Source organism: Lynx canadensis, chromosome X (genome assembly GCF_007474595.2).
Source record: "Lynx canadensis isolate LIC74 chromosome X, mLynCan4.pri.v2, whole genome shotgun sequence".
In the NCBI taxonomy this organism is placed as follows: Eukaryota; Metazoa; Chordata; class Mammalia; order Carnivora; family Felidae; genus Lynx; species Lynx canadensis.
The window spans coordinates 92,655,754-92,672,840 of record NC_044321.2 but is presented as its reverse complement, the minus strand read 5'-3'; the positions used below and the strand labels follow the sequence as shown (position 1 = coordinate 92,672,840).

At 41.6% G+C, this 17,087-nt stretch overlaps 1 protein-coding gene across 1 annotated transcript; it reads right to left on the bottom strand.

The window, feature by feature from the left end:
- Nucleotides 1-13,951: 13,951 nt before the first annotated feature.
- On the bottom strand, nucleotides 13,952-16,551 carry AGTR2 (angiotensin II receptor type 2). The gene has a single exon (XM_032592129.1). It carries the CDS (start codon nucleotides 16,549-16,551, stop codon nucleotides 15,463-15,465), a length of 1,089 nt encoding a protein of 362 aa, XP_032448020.1. The 3' UTR covers nucleotides 13,952-15,462.
- Between the last annotated feature and the right edge of the window lie 536 nt (nucleotides 16,552-17,087).

The following is a 17,087-nucleotide window of genomic DNA, read 5'->3' as shown; positions in this document are numbered from 1 at the left end:
CACCATCATGTCGGTGTTTTTATTAGTCTATATTAAAGGCATGATTAATTTAGGGAGAAATAACATCATTTTGAGTGTTTTTTATATTCTAAAATTAGAGAATGCCTTTCAATTTACTCAATAATTATTCTTTTGTGGTCATCGCCAATACTTTACAGTTATCTTATAAAGTTCATGCATTCTTGTTAAATTCATTCTTAGGCATTCAATTTTTGTTATCATCGTCTTTATTATAAATAATATTTGTTTTCCATTATGTCTTAGCCGGTTGTCTGTTTTACTTTATCAGAAGTTTATTGACTTTTGCATATTGATTCATTGTTCAGCCACCTTACTCAGTTCTTTAATCTTGAGTTATTAAATTTTGGCAATTTCCAAGCACTCGGTTTTTTTCCTTTTTTTTTTTTTTCAGAGAAATCTGAGCAGCATTATGAACATTGGAACTCAAGCTTTCCTAAAATTATTAAGTTTTTTAATAAGAATATTTAACATCTATTCTTTCAGCAAATTTCAAGGATATAATATAGTATTTCTAAATTTTAAGTGTTTATTTTCATTCCAGTTAATGTACAGTGTAATATCAGTTTCAGGGGCACAATATAGTAATTCATCACTTTCATACATCACCCTATGCCCTCTGGTAAACCATCAGTTTGTTCTCTATAATTAAGAATCTGTTGGGGTGACTGGACACCAGAGTTGGTTGGGCCTCTGGCTCTTGATTTTGGCTCAGGTCATGATCTCACGGTTCGCAGGATTGAGCCCCTCATTGTCAAGGCTCTGTGCTGGCCGTGTGGAGCCTGCTTGGGATTCTCTCTCTCTCCCTCTCTCTGCACCTCCCCGTGCTCTCTCTCTCTCTCAAACTAGATACATAAAAACTTAAAAAAGAGAGCATCTATTTCTTGCTTCCTCTCTCTTATTTTTTTTTTTTGCCTTTGCTTGTTCTTTCCTTTCTTAAATTCCACATAGGCGTGAAATGATGTGATATTTGTCTTTCTCTGACTGACTTATTCTACTTAGCATTATACTTTCTAGCTCCATCCATGTCATTGCAAATGGCAAGATTTCATTCTTTTTATGGCTGAATAATGTTCCATTGTGTATATAGATTACATTTTTTTATCCATTCATCAGTTGATAGACACTTGGCCTGCTTCCATATCTCGGCTATTGTAAATAATGCTGCTACAAACATAGGGGTGCATGTATCCCTTTGAATTAGTGTTCTGTTCTTGTATGCTTTGGGCAAATACCCAGTGGTGTGATTGCTGGGTCATAAGGTAGTTCTCTTCTTTTTCTTTTTAAATATTTATTCATTTTTGAGAGAGCGTAATCAGGGGAGGGGCAGCCAGAGTGGGGCAGAGGATCCCAAGGGGGCCCTTTGCTGACAGGCTGACAGCAGCGGGCCCGATGTGGGGCTCAGACTCACAAATGGCGAGATCACGACCTGAGCTGAAGTCAGACATTCAACTGACTGGGCCACCCAGGCGCCTGGAGGTAGTTCTGTTCTTAGCTTTTTGAGGAACCTCCATACTGTTTTCCAGAGCGGCTGCACCAGTTTGCATTCCCACAAGCAGTGCAGGAAGGTTCCTTTTCCTCCACGTCCTCGCCAACACCTCTTGTTTCTTGTGTTGTTGATTTTAGCCATTCCCACAGGTGTGAGATGATGTTTCATTCTAGTTTTGATTTGCATGTCCTCGGTGATAAGTAATTATGAGCCTCTTTTCATGGGACTACTGGCCACCCATATGTCTTCTTTGGAAAAATGTTTTCTCATGCCTTCTGCCCTCTTTTTAACTGGCTCTTTCATTTTTGGAGTGTTGGGTTTTAGAAGTTCTTTATATATTTTGGATGTTAACTCTTTAGCATCTAATATGTCATTTGCAAATATCTTCTCCCATTCCACGGGTTGTCTTTTAGTTTTGCTGACTGTTTTCCTTAAGTGTACAGAAGCTTTTTATTTTGATGTCCCACTATTTTATTTTTGCTTTTGTTTCCCTTGCCTCGGGAGATATATCTAGAACATTGCTATAGCCGATGTCAAAGAGGGGACTACCTATGTTCTCTTCTAGGAATTTTATGGTTTCAGGCCTCACATCAAGGTCTTTAATATAGTATTATTAACTATAGTCACCATGCTATAGATTGGATCCCTAGAACTTACTCATCTTTTATTTGAAAGTTTGTACCCTTTGACCAATATATGCCCCTTTCTCCCACTCCCCTGCCCTTGGCAATCACCATTCTTCTCTGTTTCTATGAGTCTGACTTTTTTTTAGATTCCACATTTAAGTAGATCATACAGTATTTGTCTTTCTCTGTCTGGCTTATTTCACTTAACATTACGAGTGCTAATTAATTTGATTGTGCAAACCATTTCACAAACGTATACATATATCAAATCATCATGTTATGCATGTTAAGTATACACAATTTTATCTTCAGTTATGAAAAAGCAGGGAGAAGAAAACACACCAAAGCTAATGAGTATTCCCATTTATTTTTTTCTATGTTCTCTATCGTTTCCTTAGGATGTTGGTTCTCAGTTTTTGTTGAATTTAGTTCCTCCTTTTCATGCCATTTTTTTCCCCTCAAATGTTTAGTCACTTCTTAATTGTCTGTTTGTATTCATAGATGCAACTCTAAATTAAATTAAAGTAATTGCTAGAGTGCATTTCCTGAGGCTAACTGAGAACCCTTGTCCCCTTGTTCTGTTAATACAAATTTCAATTGTAGGAGCCTGCATTCTGATAGTTGTGATGTAGAGAAGCAAAGGTTTATATGCACCTGGCGGCCTTTCCCAAGGAGTGTAAAAGTAGTTTATTTTCTACGTGAGGGTTTCCCATCCACTTGGAACTTAAACTGTACCTAGAGTAACCTTTCTTCTCTGAAATCAACGCTTATTCTGAGAGTTTTTCGCGTCTCAATGTCCTTTTTAAAGAACTGTACTCAGGGCGTTAGCCTCTAAGCGAATATCTGAATCATTCCTTCTAACAGCCAAGACTGGCACAGGTGTTCTACTCTAAAATTAACTTCATTGGCCCATTATCCATGACCTCTTTCTCCAGCCTGAACTTCCTTTGATCTTGGGGATAGTTGGAGTTCTGAAGATCAACTTTTGTCTGTCGACTTACCTACTGCTTTGGGGTGGCTGGATGTGGACCTACAATGCACTACATCACTTCCCTATTTCCAGTCAATTTATACCTTCCAAATACCCCCTCTCTATTGGTAGCGCATCTCCTGGGTTTGCAGGGGCAATAGATTTTATTTTTGTATTCCACTTGTCATTGCACTGAGATATTGGAATAAGTAGTCTACAAATGGATGGGTTCAAGGAATACTCTGGAACTGGAAATCTTTTCACGTACCTCGCCACATGCTCATCATCAGAAGACTTTGGAAAACAGACTTATGGCCAATGTGGATCTCAATAGAAACAGATTTTGATATCTTCCACAAATCAATTAAATGTATTTTAGTCAAGAATGAGGTAAAAAATAGTTTGGGTTTTTTTTCCCCATGGTGGGGATCACCAAAAGGTGGTTAAGGAATATTTGTTAAAAGCGGTGGCCATTCATGTTGGTTGAAGAAAAACACATAAACTTATAGGATAGGGTAAGCCAAAGTTAGGAGCAGATAAATTGGAGAAAAGCTTTAAATTTTTATGCTTTGAACATGCACTTTCCTGAACTTCTGGTCTAAATATAAATTCATATATAGTTTGTGGTGGTCATTATGGCAAATTATTCCAAGAAGAAGAAAAAGAAGAAGCAGCTGAAGAACTGATTCCTTTGGCATAGCAATTTCGTTCTTAAAAATGTATGATAAAAAACTAAACAAAGGAATATGTAAACATTTAACTACAAGTATGTCAACCATAGTATTATTTATTAAAGTAAAGATATTAGAAAGAATACGGATTTAATGATTAGCTATTCATTTTGTTTTTTCCTTTATCTTTAATAAACTTCTATTTTTGTAGTAGTTTTATATTCACAGCAAAATTAAAGCAGAACATACAGAGAGTTCCTGGATTAGAAACAATGCTGTTTAGAATGCCACGAAGATAGGCAAGATATTCTATAAGTCCATGGATGGTAGTTTGGGCAGAAGCATTTTGTGCAGAGAAGGAAAGTCCATGTCCACAGTGTCTACACCAGTAAGAACAAAACACCACCAATTCCATCATGGAAGCAGTCCAATATAATCAATCTGCCACCAGATAACTGGCCAGTACCAGGGAATGATGCCATACCAAGATTCCTCATTGGTTTCTGCTGGTGGCAGATTAAGTACTCAGCAATGACCTTAGCCATGTTGTCTTTGGTGAGTGAAAGTCCATGTTGCCAAGCCTGTGAATAACCTTCATCCCTGCCACCATGGCTACTTTGTTTATGAGCTCACTGGGCAATGTCGGAAGTGGCGAAGGAAAGAGGTTGACTGATATCCATAGAAAGGGTTACCCTTCGATTATTAAAATTCTCCTCTGCTGAGTTCATCCTTTGGTGAACATTCTATACGGGACACAAATATTTTCACATTTTCTGTGTATTCAGAGCGTTCTATCCACATATCGCTTTCCCAAATTTCCTTGTCACCAATTTGCCAGTCATGTTCCTTCCAAGTTCCTGACCATTCAACTAAACCATTGGCCACAGGCAATCAATTGGTAGACAATGACACATCTGGTCATTTCTCCTTCTAAGCAAAGTGAACAGCCAAGTGTACTGCTTGAAGTTCTTCCCCGTGGGAGGATTTCCCTTCACCACAATCCTTCAGGAATGTTCCAGAGAGGGGTTGCAGTGCTACCGCTGTCCACTATTGGGCAGGCGCCTGCAACTTGTGCAGAACCATCTGTAAATCAGGCCCAAATCTTCTGTTCCTCTGTCAACTGCTCAAAGGGAACTCCCCATGATGCCACAGGTGCAGGCTGGAAGAGAGAAAGTTGTGCAAAAGGAATGTGGGCCAATGACATTTGGAGCACTTGTTCATGTAACCGACCTGCACCTTCAGGCCCTGCTCGGGTCCAATCACGGATATAACAATCCTATCTGGTGATGGAATACTGCTACGGACATCCAACTTGATGGCTTAGTGAGTCAGCTAGCACTGAGTTCATGGTGGGCAGCTCAGGTCGTATGTTTGATCCCTACTGAGGCCCAAATAGCAGGCCTGGGGCTGTTCCTCAAAAGGGGCAAAGGTACATGTAGAGACTGGCAGGGCTTTGCTCCCAGATCCTAATGGCCTGTGCTGCCCTATAGATTCTTCCGGATCATACGACTGATGCGGCAGAGCGGCTTGTATAGCAGCCTGGAGTGACTGTAGAGCCTTCTCTTCTTCTAAGGCCTTGCTCAAAACTAGCAGCTCTTCGGGTCACTCAGTAAGCGGGCCAGAGCAGCATACCCATCTAAGAAATACGTTGCCTCCAAAATCCAATGAGGCTTACTAGAAATTGGGCCTCTTTTTTGATTGTAGGAGGGGGTCACATGCAACAACTTACCTAGAAACGTCACCGGAGGACAAGGCCCCTGAGCTTTGGTTGGGTTTCTGTATCATGCTCTGACGTGCACAAGTTTTGTAAGTAAGTCTCCAGAAGTTGCTACTTCTAAATGACTAGGTCCCATCAGCATAATGTCGCCAGTGTGATGGATCGATGTTATATCTTGTGGGATGAGAAGGCAATTAGGATTCTCATGAATTAATTACGAGAGGGTGGAGAGTTGATCTATCCCTGAGGCAGGACGGCCCTACCTGCTGAAAGCAAACTGTTTCTGGTGCCCTTTACTAAAAGATAGACAAAAAAGTACTTTCCAGATTAATGGTTGCATACCAGATACTAGGGGATGTGTGAATTTGCTCAAGGAATAAAACCACGTCTGGCTTGGGCAATTGCTTGGATAATCTACAGTTATTCTATGAAACCCATCTGTCTTCTGTGCAGACCAAACATGTTGAAATCCATACGTCTTCTGTGCAGAGCAAACATGTGAGTTGAATGGGGACATGCTGGGGTCACTGTCCCTGCTTCTTTCAAGCCCTTGATTGTGCAATCCCTCCAAGAACGCAGTATTGCTTTTAGTTTACTATTTTCCCAAGCAGCGGTGGTTCTAGTGCCTTCCACTTGGCCTCTGCCACCATAATAGCCCTCACCCCATAGGTCAAGGAACCAATGTGAGGTATTGGTCAGCTGCTGAGCTTATCTATTCAAACTATGCATTCTGGGGCTGGAGGTCTAACCACAGGATGGATCTGGTGACCCACTGGGCCCACTGTAAGATAGACCGGAGCTAAAACTCCATTGATCACCTGACTTCCATGAGGCCCTACACTCTCTGATGGACCCCAGTCACTTTTGGGGTCCTGTGAAACTAATTTCAGTTCAGAGCCAAAGTCTAGTAGTTCGATTATTTCACTTTCCCCAGTGCCCAGTCACCCTGGTAAAAGACCACGGGTACTGTTAGGGAAGGCTGGGAGAGAGATTAACCGTATAAATTTTTAGTACTAGGCTGAGATCCTCCCTCAAGGGACATGGCCTCGCCTTCATTCTGAGTCTGTAAACTGACTCAAAACTAGGAATTAATGGGGGGCCATGACCCTTTGTTTTTATGATTCAGGTTAGACATTGGTTCACTTGAATTCGAACTTTCCTGCTTATGAGTGTTAAGAATTTCGTAAGCTGCTTACCTGTTACACTTCCAGTAACATCGTGATCAACTAGCCAATGCCATAGGTCTGTGCCAGTCAGACCATTTTGCTGCTTTGACTCTGCCATCCATGTATGGCAACTATACCCACCTTGTCTTGGGTGGTTCAGTACTGCCGCTTGCCCCCTGCAACCCCAGAACCTGCATACGACCTTTGCACTTAGGTTTCCCAGTTTAAAAATGCAATTCCCACTGTAAATTCTGGCCCAATGAGAAGAATGAACAGAGTTCTTCAAGACTTCCAAGGCTGCCCTTACAGATCTATTTCTTACTGTATTGGGAAAAGGTGTGCCTTCTGGACCCTCCCAGGGTGGGCGAGTAGGTCTAAAATGGCAAATCCACTTTGGCGTGCCTGGGTGGCTCAGTGAGTTAAACGTCCAACTCTTGATTTCAGCTCAGGTCACGATCTCGCAGTTCGTGAGTTTGAGCCCCATGTCGGGCTCTGCACTGACCGCGTGGAGCCTGCTTGGGATTCTCTCTCTCTCTCTGTCTCTGACCCTTCCCTGCTCTCACTCACTCTCTCTCTTTCTCTCTCTCCCTCTCAAAATAAACTTTAAAAACAAAATGACAGGGGTGCCTGCGTGGCTCAGTTGGTTAAGTGTCCTACTTCAGCTCAGGTCATGATTTCACGCTCCTGAGTTCGAGCCCCACGTCGGGCTCTGTGCTGGTAGCTCGGAGCCTGGAGCCTGCTTCGGATTCTGTGTCTCCCTCTCTCTCTGCCCTCCCCCTGCCCCAGCTCTCTCTAAAATGAGTAAATGTCCATTAAGAGTTGTTTTTAATAAAATAAAATAACAAATCTATTTTAAAATTCCAATTTCCCTAAGCCTTGGAATCCTTTCCTCTACATTAAACCAAGGCAACTCCAGCATTTCTAATGCACTCACTTTTGTCTACCTTTTGGCCCATGTTTCAACCAACCAACCAACCAAACGGTTAGAGCCTCTTCTAACTCCCCGAGCTGCAACATCAAATCCAGAATCTGATTAGTGAGCAAATATCAATACATTTGACCTGATCCAACTTCATGCTTCTTCCACCACTATCCCACACCTTTCGTACCTATTCGCACACATTTTCCCCAGGTTTCTGTCTGTGTAAGTGAGAAAACTCAAGTAGTACTTTTGGAGTGCAGTGTACCTCTTCACGGGTCAAACTTTGTGCCTCCCCTTTCTGGAACTTGAATCTAACATAGACCTAAAGGCAAAGATGAGTGATGGTGTGTGTCCTAAGTAGTCGTATGGCAACTACTTAAGGGGAGGCCATACCATTTCCTCAGGCAACTCAGGATTAATCCCCTCAAATGGGAGTAGAAAGGCTGCTACCACTGAGGGTGGAGAGGCCTCTTCCATTGGCAAGGAGTACATCAGAATTTGGGGGCTCAGGGCGCCTGGGTGGCTCGGTCGGTTAAGCGTCTGACTTCGGCTCAGGTCAAGATCTCACGGTTCGTGAGTTCAGAGCCTGATGCGGGGCTCGAACTCACAAACCGTGAGATCATGACCTGAGCCGAAGTCAGATGCTTAACCGACGGAGCCACCCAGGCGCCCCTAGGCTCTTGTTCTTTCTTAATGCCCTCGCTTTAACCACAGACACGAGGTGAGGCTGGGAGTTCAACTTGCATTGTAATTCAGCCAGTTGTAGAAAGAGATTCTGCATCCGATTTTCCACGATCTCAACCCTGAGACTGCAGGAGGTAATAATTCCCTTCAAGGGATGCACACAAGCTGGCAAGTGATTGCAGCACTTGAACTCGGAAATTCAAATCCCTGAGCTCATCCGTTTCTTTCCCCACTTGGTCCAGCAACGTTAGGAGCAACCAGTCAATCTCTTTACTGCTAGAAATAGAGTCATTTAAAACTAATCCGATTGGAGAGCCAATTCCAGAAACCCCGGGACCAATCCAGAAAACTCATCCTTAACATTCTGCTCCTCTAGAACCACGCTCAGTACCAAAATCTCTATTAGTCTGCTGGGCCTGCCATAATGAAATATTATACACTTGGTGGCTTTAACGACAGACATTTATTTCCTCTTTGTTCCGGAGGCTGTAAGGCCAAGGTTAGGGTACCGGTATGGTTGAGTTCTTTTTTTTTTTTTTTTTTTAAGTTTATTTTGACAGAGAGTGTGTGCGCAAGTGGGGACAGGGCAGAGAGAGAGAGGCAGAGAGTGAGAATCCCAAGAAGGCTCCACACCACCGGCGAGGAGCCTGATGCGGGCCTTGAACCCATAAACCGCACGATCATGACCTGAGCTGAAGTCAGACGTGTAACCAACTGAGCCACTGAGGCACCCCTAATTCTGATGAGAGCTCTCTTCCTGGCTTGTAGACAGCTGTCTTTCCACTGTGTATTCACATAACTTTTTCATCCTTATGACTTCATTTAACCTTAATTGTTTTCTAAAAGCTCCATCTCCAAATACAATCACATTTCATTTCAACGTATGAATTTGGGGAGACACAAATCAGTACATACAAGAGATGTTAACATACCCGGTGAGACCATTTCAAATCATTACCCACAGATATTTCAAGTTGTTCAGACCTCAAGAAACACTGCTGATTTTTTTGTTATGAGAATGATCGCCTCACTGGTAACAAATGTAGAGTGAGCAGGGATCCATTATCCAAAGAGAAGGCTAGAACTGGAAATTTGGGAATTCGGCAATGGCCTGGTGGTTCCAACTTTTCAGGCAAACGGATCTATATCAACTGCATCTCATACATATTGGCTTGGGGATTTGGGGGAAGAAGCAACTGGCCAAAAGGCCTTTTGAAAAAAAGGAAATTAAGTACGAGACTCTTTTTTCCTAAGTTCAAAGTTATGCACTGAGATGTCACTTACTAGTGTCATCAATCAAGAAGCAACATCAGCCTTACTACCCGTTCCCTCTCCAAGTAAAACCTTGGTTTGTGAGCCTAATTCATTCCAGAAACATGATTGTAATTCAAAGCACTTGTATATCAAAGAGAATTTCAAGAACCATTAGCTCAGTTGTGATCATGTGATGTTCAGCGTCCCGTCCCACTCACACTGTAAGACCTCGCTCGTTCATCAAGTTAAAATTTATTAGAAACCTTTGTTCATCTTGCAGGACACTCTCAGAACAAGTTACTCGCAATCCAAGGTTTGTTTTCACTGAGAAGGAATTTGAACTGTGATCCCGTTGCCCAGAAAGGCTTCATCTAAGAAAGGAGAAGACTGGAACCTGGGACTGGTTCCATGTCCCTTCTACTAGATTTCTGCTGACCCCTCCTCCGTGATGCCAAAACTAATAAAGATGTATTCGAGACCTTGTCTACCTTGCACTGGGTATAGGTGGGCGTACCACTGGGAAAACGGGCTTCCTTTTACTTTTACACTCTCTCAGATGGCTTGTGCATAGATCACTTAGAAACTCCTTGAAGTGGATGGAAATCTGCACCAGACTACCTCACCATCTGTTCTCATGTGGAACATGAGAACAGTTCAGTAGCAACAACGGCAGAAATTGGACCAGCGGTCTCGTCAGAGTTTCCAGTATTCTCCCCCACGAAGCAATAGTAACCAGGTGTAATCTCTTGGATTGCTTAAAGCTCTGAGGAGTTGGGACTTATCATAAGGAAAAGAGGATCTAACAAGAGGAGAAAGGATACTTTCTAGTAAAGCAAATGGGGACTTGGGATCAGAGTGTTTTAAATATTAAAAGAAAGTATCACATGGGGGGGTGGGAGGGAGGGGAGGGTGGGTGATGGGCATCGAGGAGGGCACCTTTTGAGATGAGCACTGGGTGTTGTATGGAAACCAATTTGACAATAAATTTGATATTGAAAAAAAACTAAAGTGAATTTTATTTTACATAAAGTTCCACTTACTTTATAAAAATCCACCCATTAGTGAACATGTATTTTCTATATGCAAGTCTTTGAAAAAAATGTAAAGTTTTATAATTAATAAAACATATTCCAATAAAAAATAAATAAATAAATAAATAAATAGAAGAAAGTATCACAGGGTGGTGAAGCCTATATCCAATAGATAATAGATGAAAAGAGAAATAAATATGGATGAGGATAAAGAGATTAAAAAATTGTATACATATATATAGTATATATAGAGATATTTACATGTCTATATCTATATCTCTATCTATAATCTTACCCCATGCTACTAACAGTGATTATCTCCATAGCTAATTTTTATCTATATAGTTAAAATGTTCAACAATGGAAAAATATTAATTACTAATAAGAAACACATAATTAGAAGAAACATATTAGTAAGAAACACAAAATTATTTCTAATTTTAAAAAGCGTTTTCTTGGGGCACCTGGGTGGCTACGTCAGTTAAACATCCGACTTCGGCTCAGGTCAGGATCTCACAGCTCGTGGGTTCAAGCCCCGTGTCGGGCTCTGTGCTGACAGCTCAGAGCCTGGAGCCTGCTTCAGATTCTGGGTCTCCTTCTCTCTGCCCCTCCCCTGCTTGCACTCTGTCTCTCTCTCAAAAATTAAAATAATAAAAAAATTAAAAAAAAATTTTTAAAGAATTCTCTCATCCCAGAAGAATGCTCTTTCTGAGGATGTTAACTCTTTATAAGTATGTTTATGCAAGAGAACCTGAATGTCCAGAAGGCTAGTCAACTCAGGTATATGCCTGGTCTTTGTCCAGGCAAGCGATTAGTTTTAGTGACAGCATACGAATTTCTGTTGTTTTATGTGAGTCATTATTGCTGATATAGTTTATCTAGGAATTAACAAATAATTAAGTGCCACATTTCCTTCATTATCTCAGCCTTTTCTGACTTCAGTTAACACATGTGGTTAATTCAGCTTGTCAAGTTTGGATTTTTCCCTTGTCGATGTGTGAGGCCACCAAACGGTTTCCTGCTCTCAGGTCCCCGGGGCGGGAGGGGGAAGAAGACAAATCAAAATAGAATGTGCTTTCCTTCAGAATGTCTCTCATTTAGATACACACCTCAAACGATCAGAAAAAAAGGGGATTTTTTCCAAGACATTTGATTTGGGAGATCTAATTTGGCAATATAAAATGCAGAAATAATTAATACTGCCCTTTCAATGATAAAAATGCATATTCCTTCTAGAAATTTCCCTGGTAACCCCATATAATCACATTTCACCGAGCTAAAGTTGTTTTGCTGCTCAAAACAAAACTTTTGCGGTGTCTGTCTTGTTTTGTGTATGGGGTAGAGGGGACAGCAAGGGTAGTGGTTACTTCAGGGTAATTCTGTACAGCATGGAGCCCAAGAAAAGGGCAGTGGAGAAAAAAGGAGAAAGCCTCATTCATCTGTCTGCTCTCCTTTTCTCCATAGGCGCATATATGCACCTTGTATTGCTATGGTCAGAGATGTGCAAGCAATGAGGTATGGAGGGAAGGTTCAAGGATGGTGCAAGACCATCTCTGGAATATCAGCTCAATAGCTTAGGATGCATATTTAAACTACTAAATACTGCTGTCAGGATGTCTCAGATCATCTGTCAGGGCCAAATTTAAAGATTTGTGCCTCAGTGTCCTCATTTGGGGTTTGGGGGAGGTTTGTGTGTATGTGTTTAAAGTTTATTTATTCACCTTGAGGGGGGTGGGGGTGTGGCAGAGAGAGAGAATCCCAAGCAGGCACCACACTGTCGACACAGAGCCCGATGCGGGGCCCGAACCCACGAACCTTGAGATCATGACCTGAGCCAAAGACGGATGCTCAACCGACAGAGCCACCCAGATGCCCCTGTGCGTGTGTGCGTATTTTTTGGGGGGGGAGGGAGAGAGAAAACAAATATGGGAGCAGGAGAGGGGTCGAGGGAGAGGCACAGACAGAATCCCAAGCAGGTTCCATGCTCAGCCCAGAACCCAATGCGGAGCTTGATCCCACGACCATGAGATCATGACCTGAGATGAAATCAAGAGTCGGATGCTTAACCACCTCAGCCACCCAGGCGCCCCTCAGTGTCCTCATTTGTAAAATGAGAATAAGTAAGTCATTGTGGAAATAAAATGGGATAATTCATATAAAATACGTGTAATAGTATACCGCATATAATATTCACCTAATAGTAGCTATTGTTGATATAATTACGTGGCTGTTGGACATTGCGTGGGTGATGTGAATCAAGGAGGGGCCGTAGAAAAAGGAAGGAGATTAGGTAATGCCTGGAAATATGGCCAAAATGAGAAGAATAGCTTCATTCGCTGAGAAGCTTACCTGAAATTTACATTTTCAAAGGGAAAAGAGGATATTTATAGCTTTGTACATTGCTGCAGTCAGAGATCGCATGTTCATGCACCACCTTTTCAGCTGACATTTGTTCTTAGTCTCAGGAAAGAGCACTGTAGTCCAAGCCTCAGAGAACTACTTACAGCTCAATACTGGCCTCCTATGGCAGTGGAAGCCAGAATTAAAATCCCAAGAACAAGAGAAACAATTCTCTTCATTAACGGAGCTCCCGGGGGTGGGGGAGTGCATTGTCATTAGTGTAATAAATGTTATTGTGGTCAAGGAATTGACATGAGCTGAATGATCAAAGCTGAGTGGGTGTTCATCAATTGAATGAGAGACCCTGGGGGTGGGAATGATTGGAGGGGTGTTCAGGACCACAGAGTTGTGTGAACAAAAGCAGAGAGGCAGGAAACATTAGGCCTTAAAAAAGCAGGAAGTCCCTTTGTGATGCTTGAACATAGAATGTGAGAGAGAGAGGGCAGAGACAGAAAAAGCCAAGAGAGGCTGGGAAGGACCAGATCCCTTATGGTCTTGACTACAGACAATCTGGACTTTCTTTTCCTAATTAATAAGAAATTATGGTTGAAGAGTCAAGAGAGAGAGAGAAAGACTTAGAAGAGTGCATGAAGAAGGACTGGTGAGGACTGAAACTATAAAGTATCAGTAGGGATTGCAAGGAGGATACGGGTACAACAGAAGGTTAAGATTCCACACTTGGAAGTAGTCAAAATAAAAAAAGTGGGACACCTGGGTGGCTCAGTTGGTTAAGCGTCTGACTCTTGATTTTGGCTCAGGTCACCATCTCACAGTTCGTGAGTTTGAGCCCCATGTTGGGCTCCACGCTGACAGCATGGGAGCCTGCTTGGGATTTTTCTCTCCCTCCTTCCCTCTCTCTGCCCCGCCCCCCCCAAAGAAATAAACTTTAAAAAGTAAATAAATTAAAAAATTAAAAATTAAAAAAAAAAAGTAGGTACACATGATCTCCCAATTCAAGATTTTATTTATATGCAATGTTTTACAAAATTATTTAGGATATGAAGTCAGAGTTGGTTACACATTTAGCTATTTGTTTCATTGATAATAATAGAGTACATGAAATTAGGAATTTCCCAGAAAGTGGGGTGAGAGAATTCTTTAATCTATAGCCCTGGAATGAGGCAGAAACACTAAGTCCTTGAAACTTTTATTTCTACCTCAGAGGTCAGCATTGGTCTAGGAAGGTCCTAGGTAACCTGGTATAATATGGGGCTGGTGCAGAATGAAATGTCTAACTTCTAAAATTAGGACTCATACTCTACGTAAACTCTAGGTACTCCTGACAAGAGTGCTAATAGTGTGGAAAAAGAGGTCTATGGACCAGCGATTGATTTAAGAGAGTGCCGCAGAATCCTATAAAATCTGGAAGAAACAGAATCCACCCGTACAAGTTAAGACTGCCCGTGGTCTCTACTTTCAGACACGTTACACTGCCCTGACAGGTAGGGGTTTTTATGTGACACCAAAGTTGTCATTTGCTGGACCTCTTTGTCTCCTTGGGTATCAAAACTCCATCCTGGCGTAAATTTTTCCTAGCCAGTTAAAGGTTTATTACAAATTAAAGAGTTAAAGAAGCCACGCAGATATTTTGGGAAGCAACCCAGAACGAGAGCATCAATAATAAAAGTCAAGTCAACTTCCTATATATCAAAGCACCAAAAGGTCAAGGATGTAAAAAGTGACCTTTACATTTTACAACACTACACGGTGTTTAGTTATTGTTTTCAAAAAATTATCAGAGAACATAGAAGTCTTCAAACAATAGTTAAAATGGATAGAAAGTTTTTTAAAAAGTGTTTATTCAGAGGTTAGTGCACACTCAAATATTTGTTAATCTCAAATCTAGATTATTTCTATGTTATTATACATTTTGTTTCCTATAACTGTAAAAATAAGATAAATGTAGGAGTACAGGTGATCTAATCTATATTCCTAGCCCTACTCAATATGTAGCTATATCTTAAATATAAACCTACGCTCAAGTAAAATGTAAAAGGTGATTACTTATAATATACTTTAAAGTTGAAGGCATTTGCCTAGAGCTTGAATAATTCAGTACCAATCTACTGCAGTATACTTCACTTAGAAATGTAAATAATGCAAGGAGTTAAAAAACTGCCCTTGGTTCAAGAGGGAAGCCTGATGAAAAGTGGACATAAAAAAACCAATAAAAAAAAAAAAACAACTTCATCATTCGTCCAGGAGAAATCTGAAACCCCAAATCACCATTCACAATTTGTTATTAATGATAACTTGAGATAAATCCTCAGTTACTGCTAGGTTACGGATCTGTCTTCCCAATGACAGCCTTGTGCCGATAGACTGCAGGAAAGGGGCAATTCCTGAAAGTCGCTGGATCAAACTTCCAGCTATGTTTGGTTTCCTGTTCTGGAACAGTGAGACCAGATTCCATCAAGGGCAAAACTTATCATGTCACTCAAGCCATCCAAAAGATAATTCCAGGGAACCTCAAACCAAGTGGCCGTGCTGTTACCCTGCGTTCCACTCGCACGCTTAGGACACAAAGGTCTCCATTTCTCTAAGGGAACTGCTTTTTCGGCACGACACACTCTCTCGCTTGCCTTGGAGGCAAGTAATTGGAACCCTAAACACCCGGCGGAGCTTCTGCTGGAACCGGTTACCAACAAAACAATACAAAAAGGGATTAATGCAGCTGTTGGTGAATCCCAGGAGGATGGCAAAAGGAAGTACCAGGTCAATGACGGCTATCACTTCACAGCTATTAATGACACCCATCCAGGCCAGAGCGTCCAGGAAGGTCAGAACATGGAAGGGAAGCCAACAGATGATGAATGCCAGAACCACAGCAGCCGCCATCTTTAGGACTTGGTCACGCGTTATTCTGTTCTTCCCATAGCTGTTGGCCTTCAGTAAGTGTTTTCGGATTCCGAAATAGCACGTTGCTATGAATATCAAAGGGATAATAAAACCAAGGATATTTTTCATTAAGGCAATGCCAGCTGACCATTGGGCATATTTCTCGGGTGGGAAAGCCATAATGCAAGCATTCACTCCTAAATATTCAATGGTTCGGACGTCTCGGAAATAAAATGTTGGCAGCGAGGACACACAGGCCATACACCAGACCAGGGGAACTATGTAAGACGCTTGCCAGGGATTCCTTCTTTGAGACAGAAAGGGATAGATAACAGATTGGTACCTATCGACACTCATGCAGGTGATGAAAAAAATGCTCGCAAACATGTTCAGGGTCAGGAAGGAGCCAAAAACTTTGCACATGACGGGGCCAAAGAGCCAGTCATATCTGTAAGAGTAATAGGTTGCCCAGAGAGGCAGAGTAGCCAAGAGCATTAAGTCAGCCACAGCCAGGTTGAAGATGTAAATGCTGGACACCTTTTTAGGGCCCTTTTGACAACAAAACAGTGTAACCACAATAGTATTGACAAGAAATCCAATCGCAAAAATGATATAGTAGAGAACAGGGATTGCGTCTAAATGCTTATCTGACGGTTTATGCGAGCAGTTGAAGGTAGACTGGTTGCCAACGATGTTCACGAGTCCGAAGTGAAGACTGTTGGTGATGTTTTTGCTGATGGCGGCGAGGGTGAAGTTGCCCTTCATACTGAAAGGTCAGCAGCTCCTAATTCTTATGCCTCCTGTGAAGATAAAAAAAAAAAAAAAATGGAACTCTCAGAACACATACAGAGTTTAGGACGTCCTTAAATCTTTAGCGTTTTGAAAGTTTCTTGAAAGCAAAAAAGAAGGTGGGCGATTACAGAAAACATTGGGAACCACAACCACACCTTGGGAAATAAGAATGGATTTTGCTTCTTGAAGAAGAAAAGAGGATTTCCTCAACAGTACCAAGCAGTTAAGACATTTCAGCATCAGGGACCGAAAATTCTGCACAAAACTCTATTTTGCCCATCCTTTCTATCATATTTTTAAGAGGCTTAAGGGAAATCAATATGAAATATGGGAAGCGAATAAAGAAGGCCTCAAGAAATAAGAAAAGTTAATATTTCAAAAACACTTGAGCACATATCTCAGTCTGTATACTTTCTAGAAACCACACAGCTGCCCGCTATTGCATAGAGAAATGCCTTATTCAAGTAACTAATTATGTACAAATCATTACAGCTATGGAAAATGTAAGT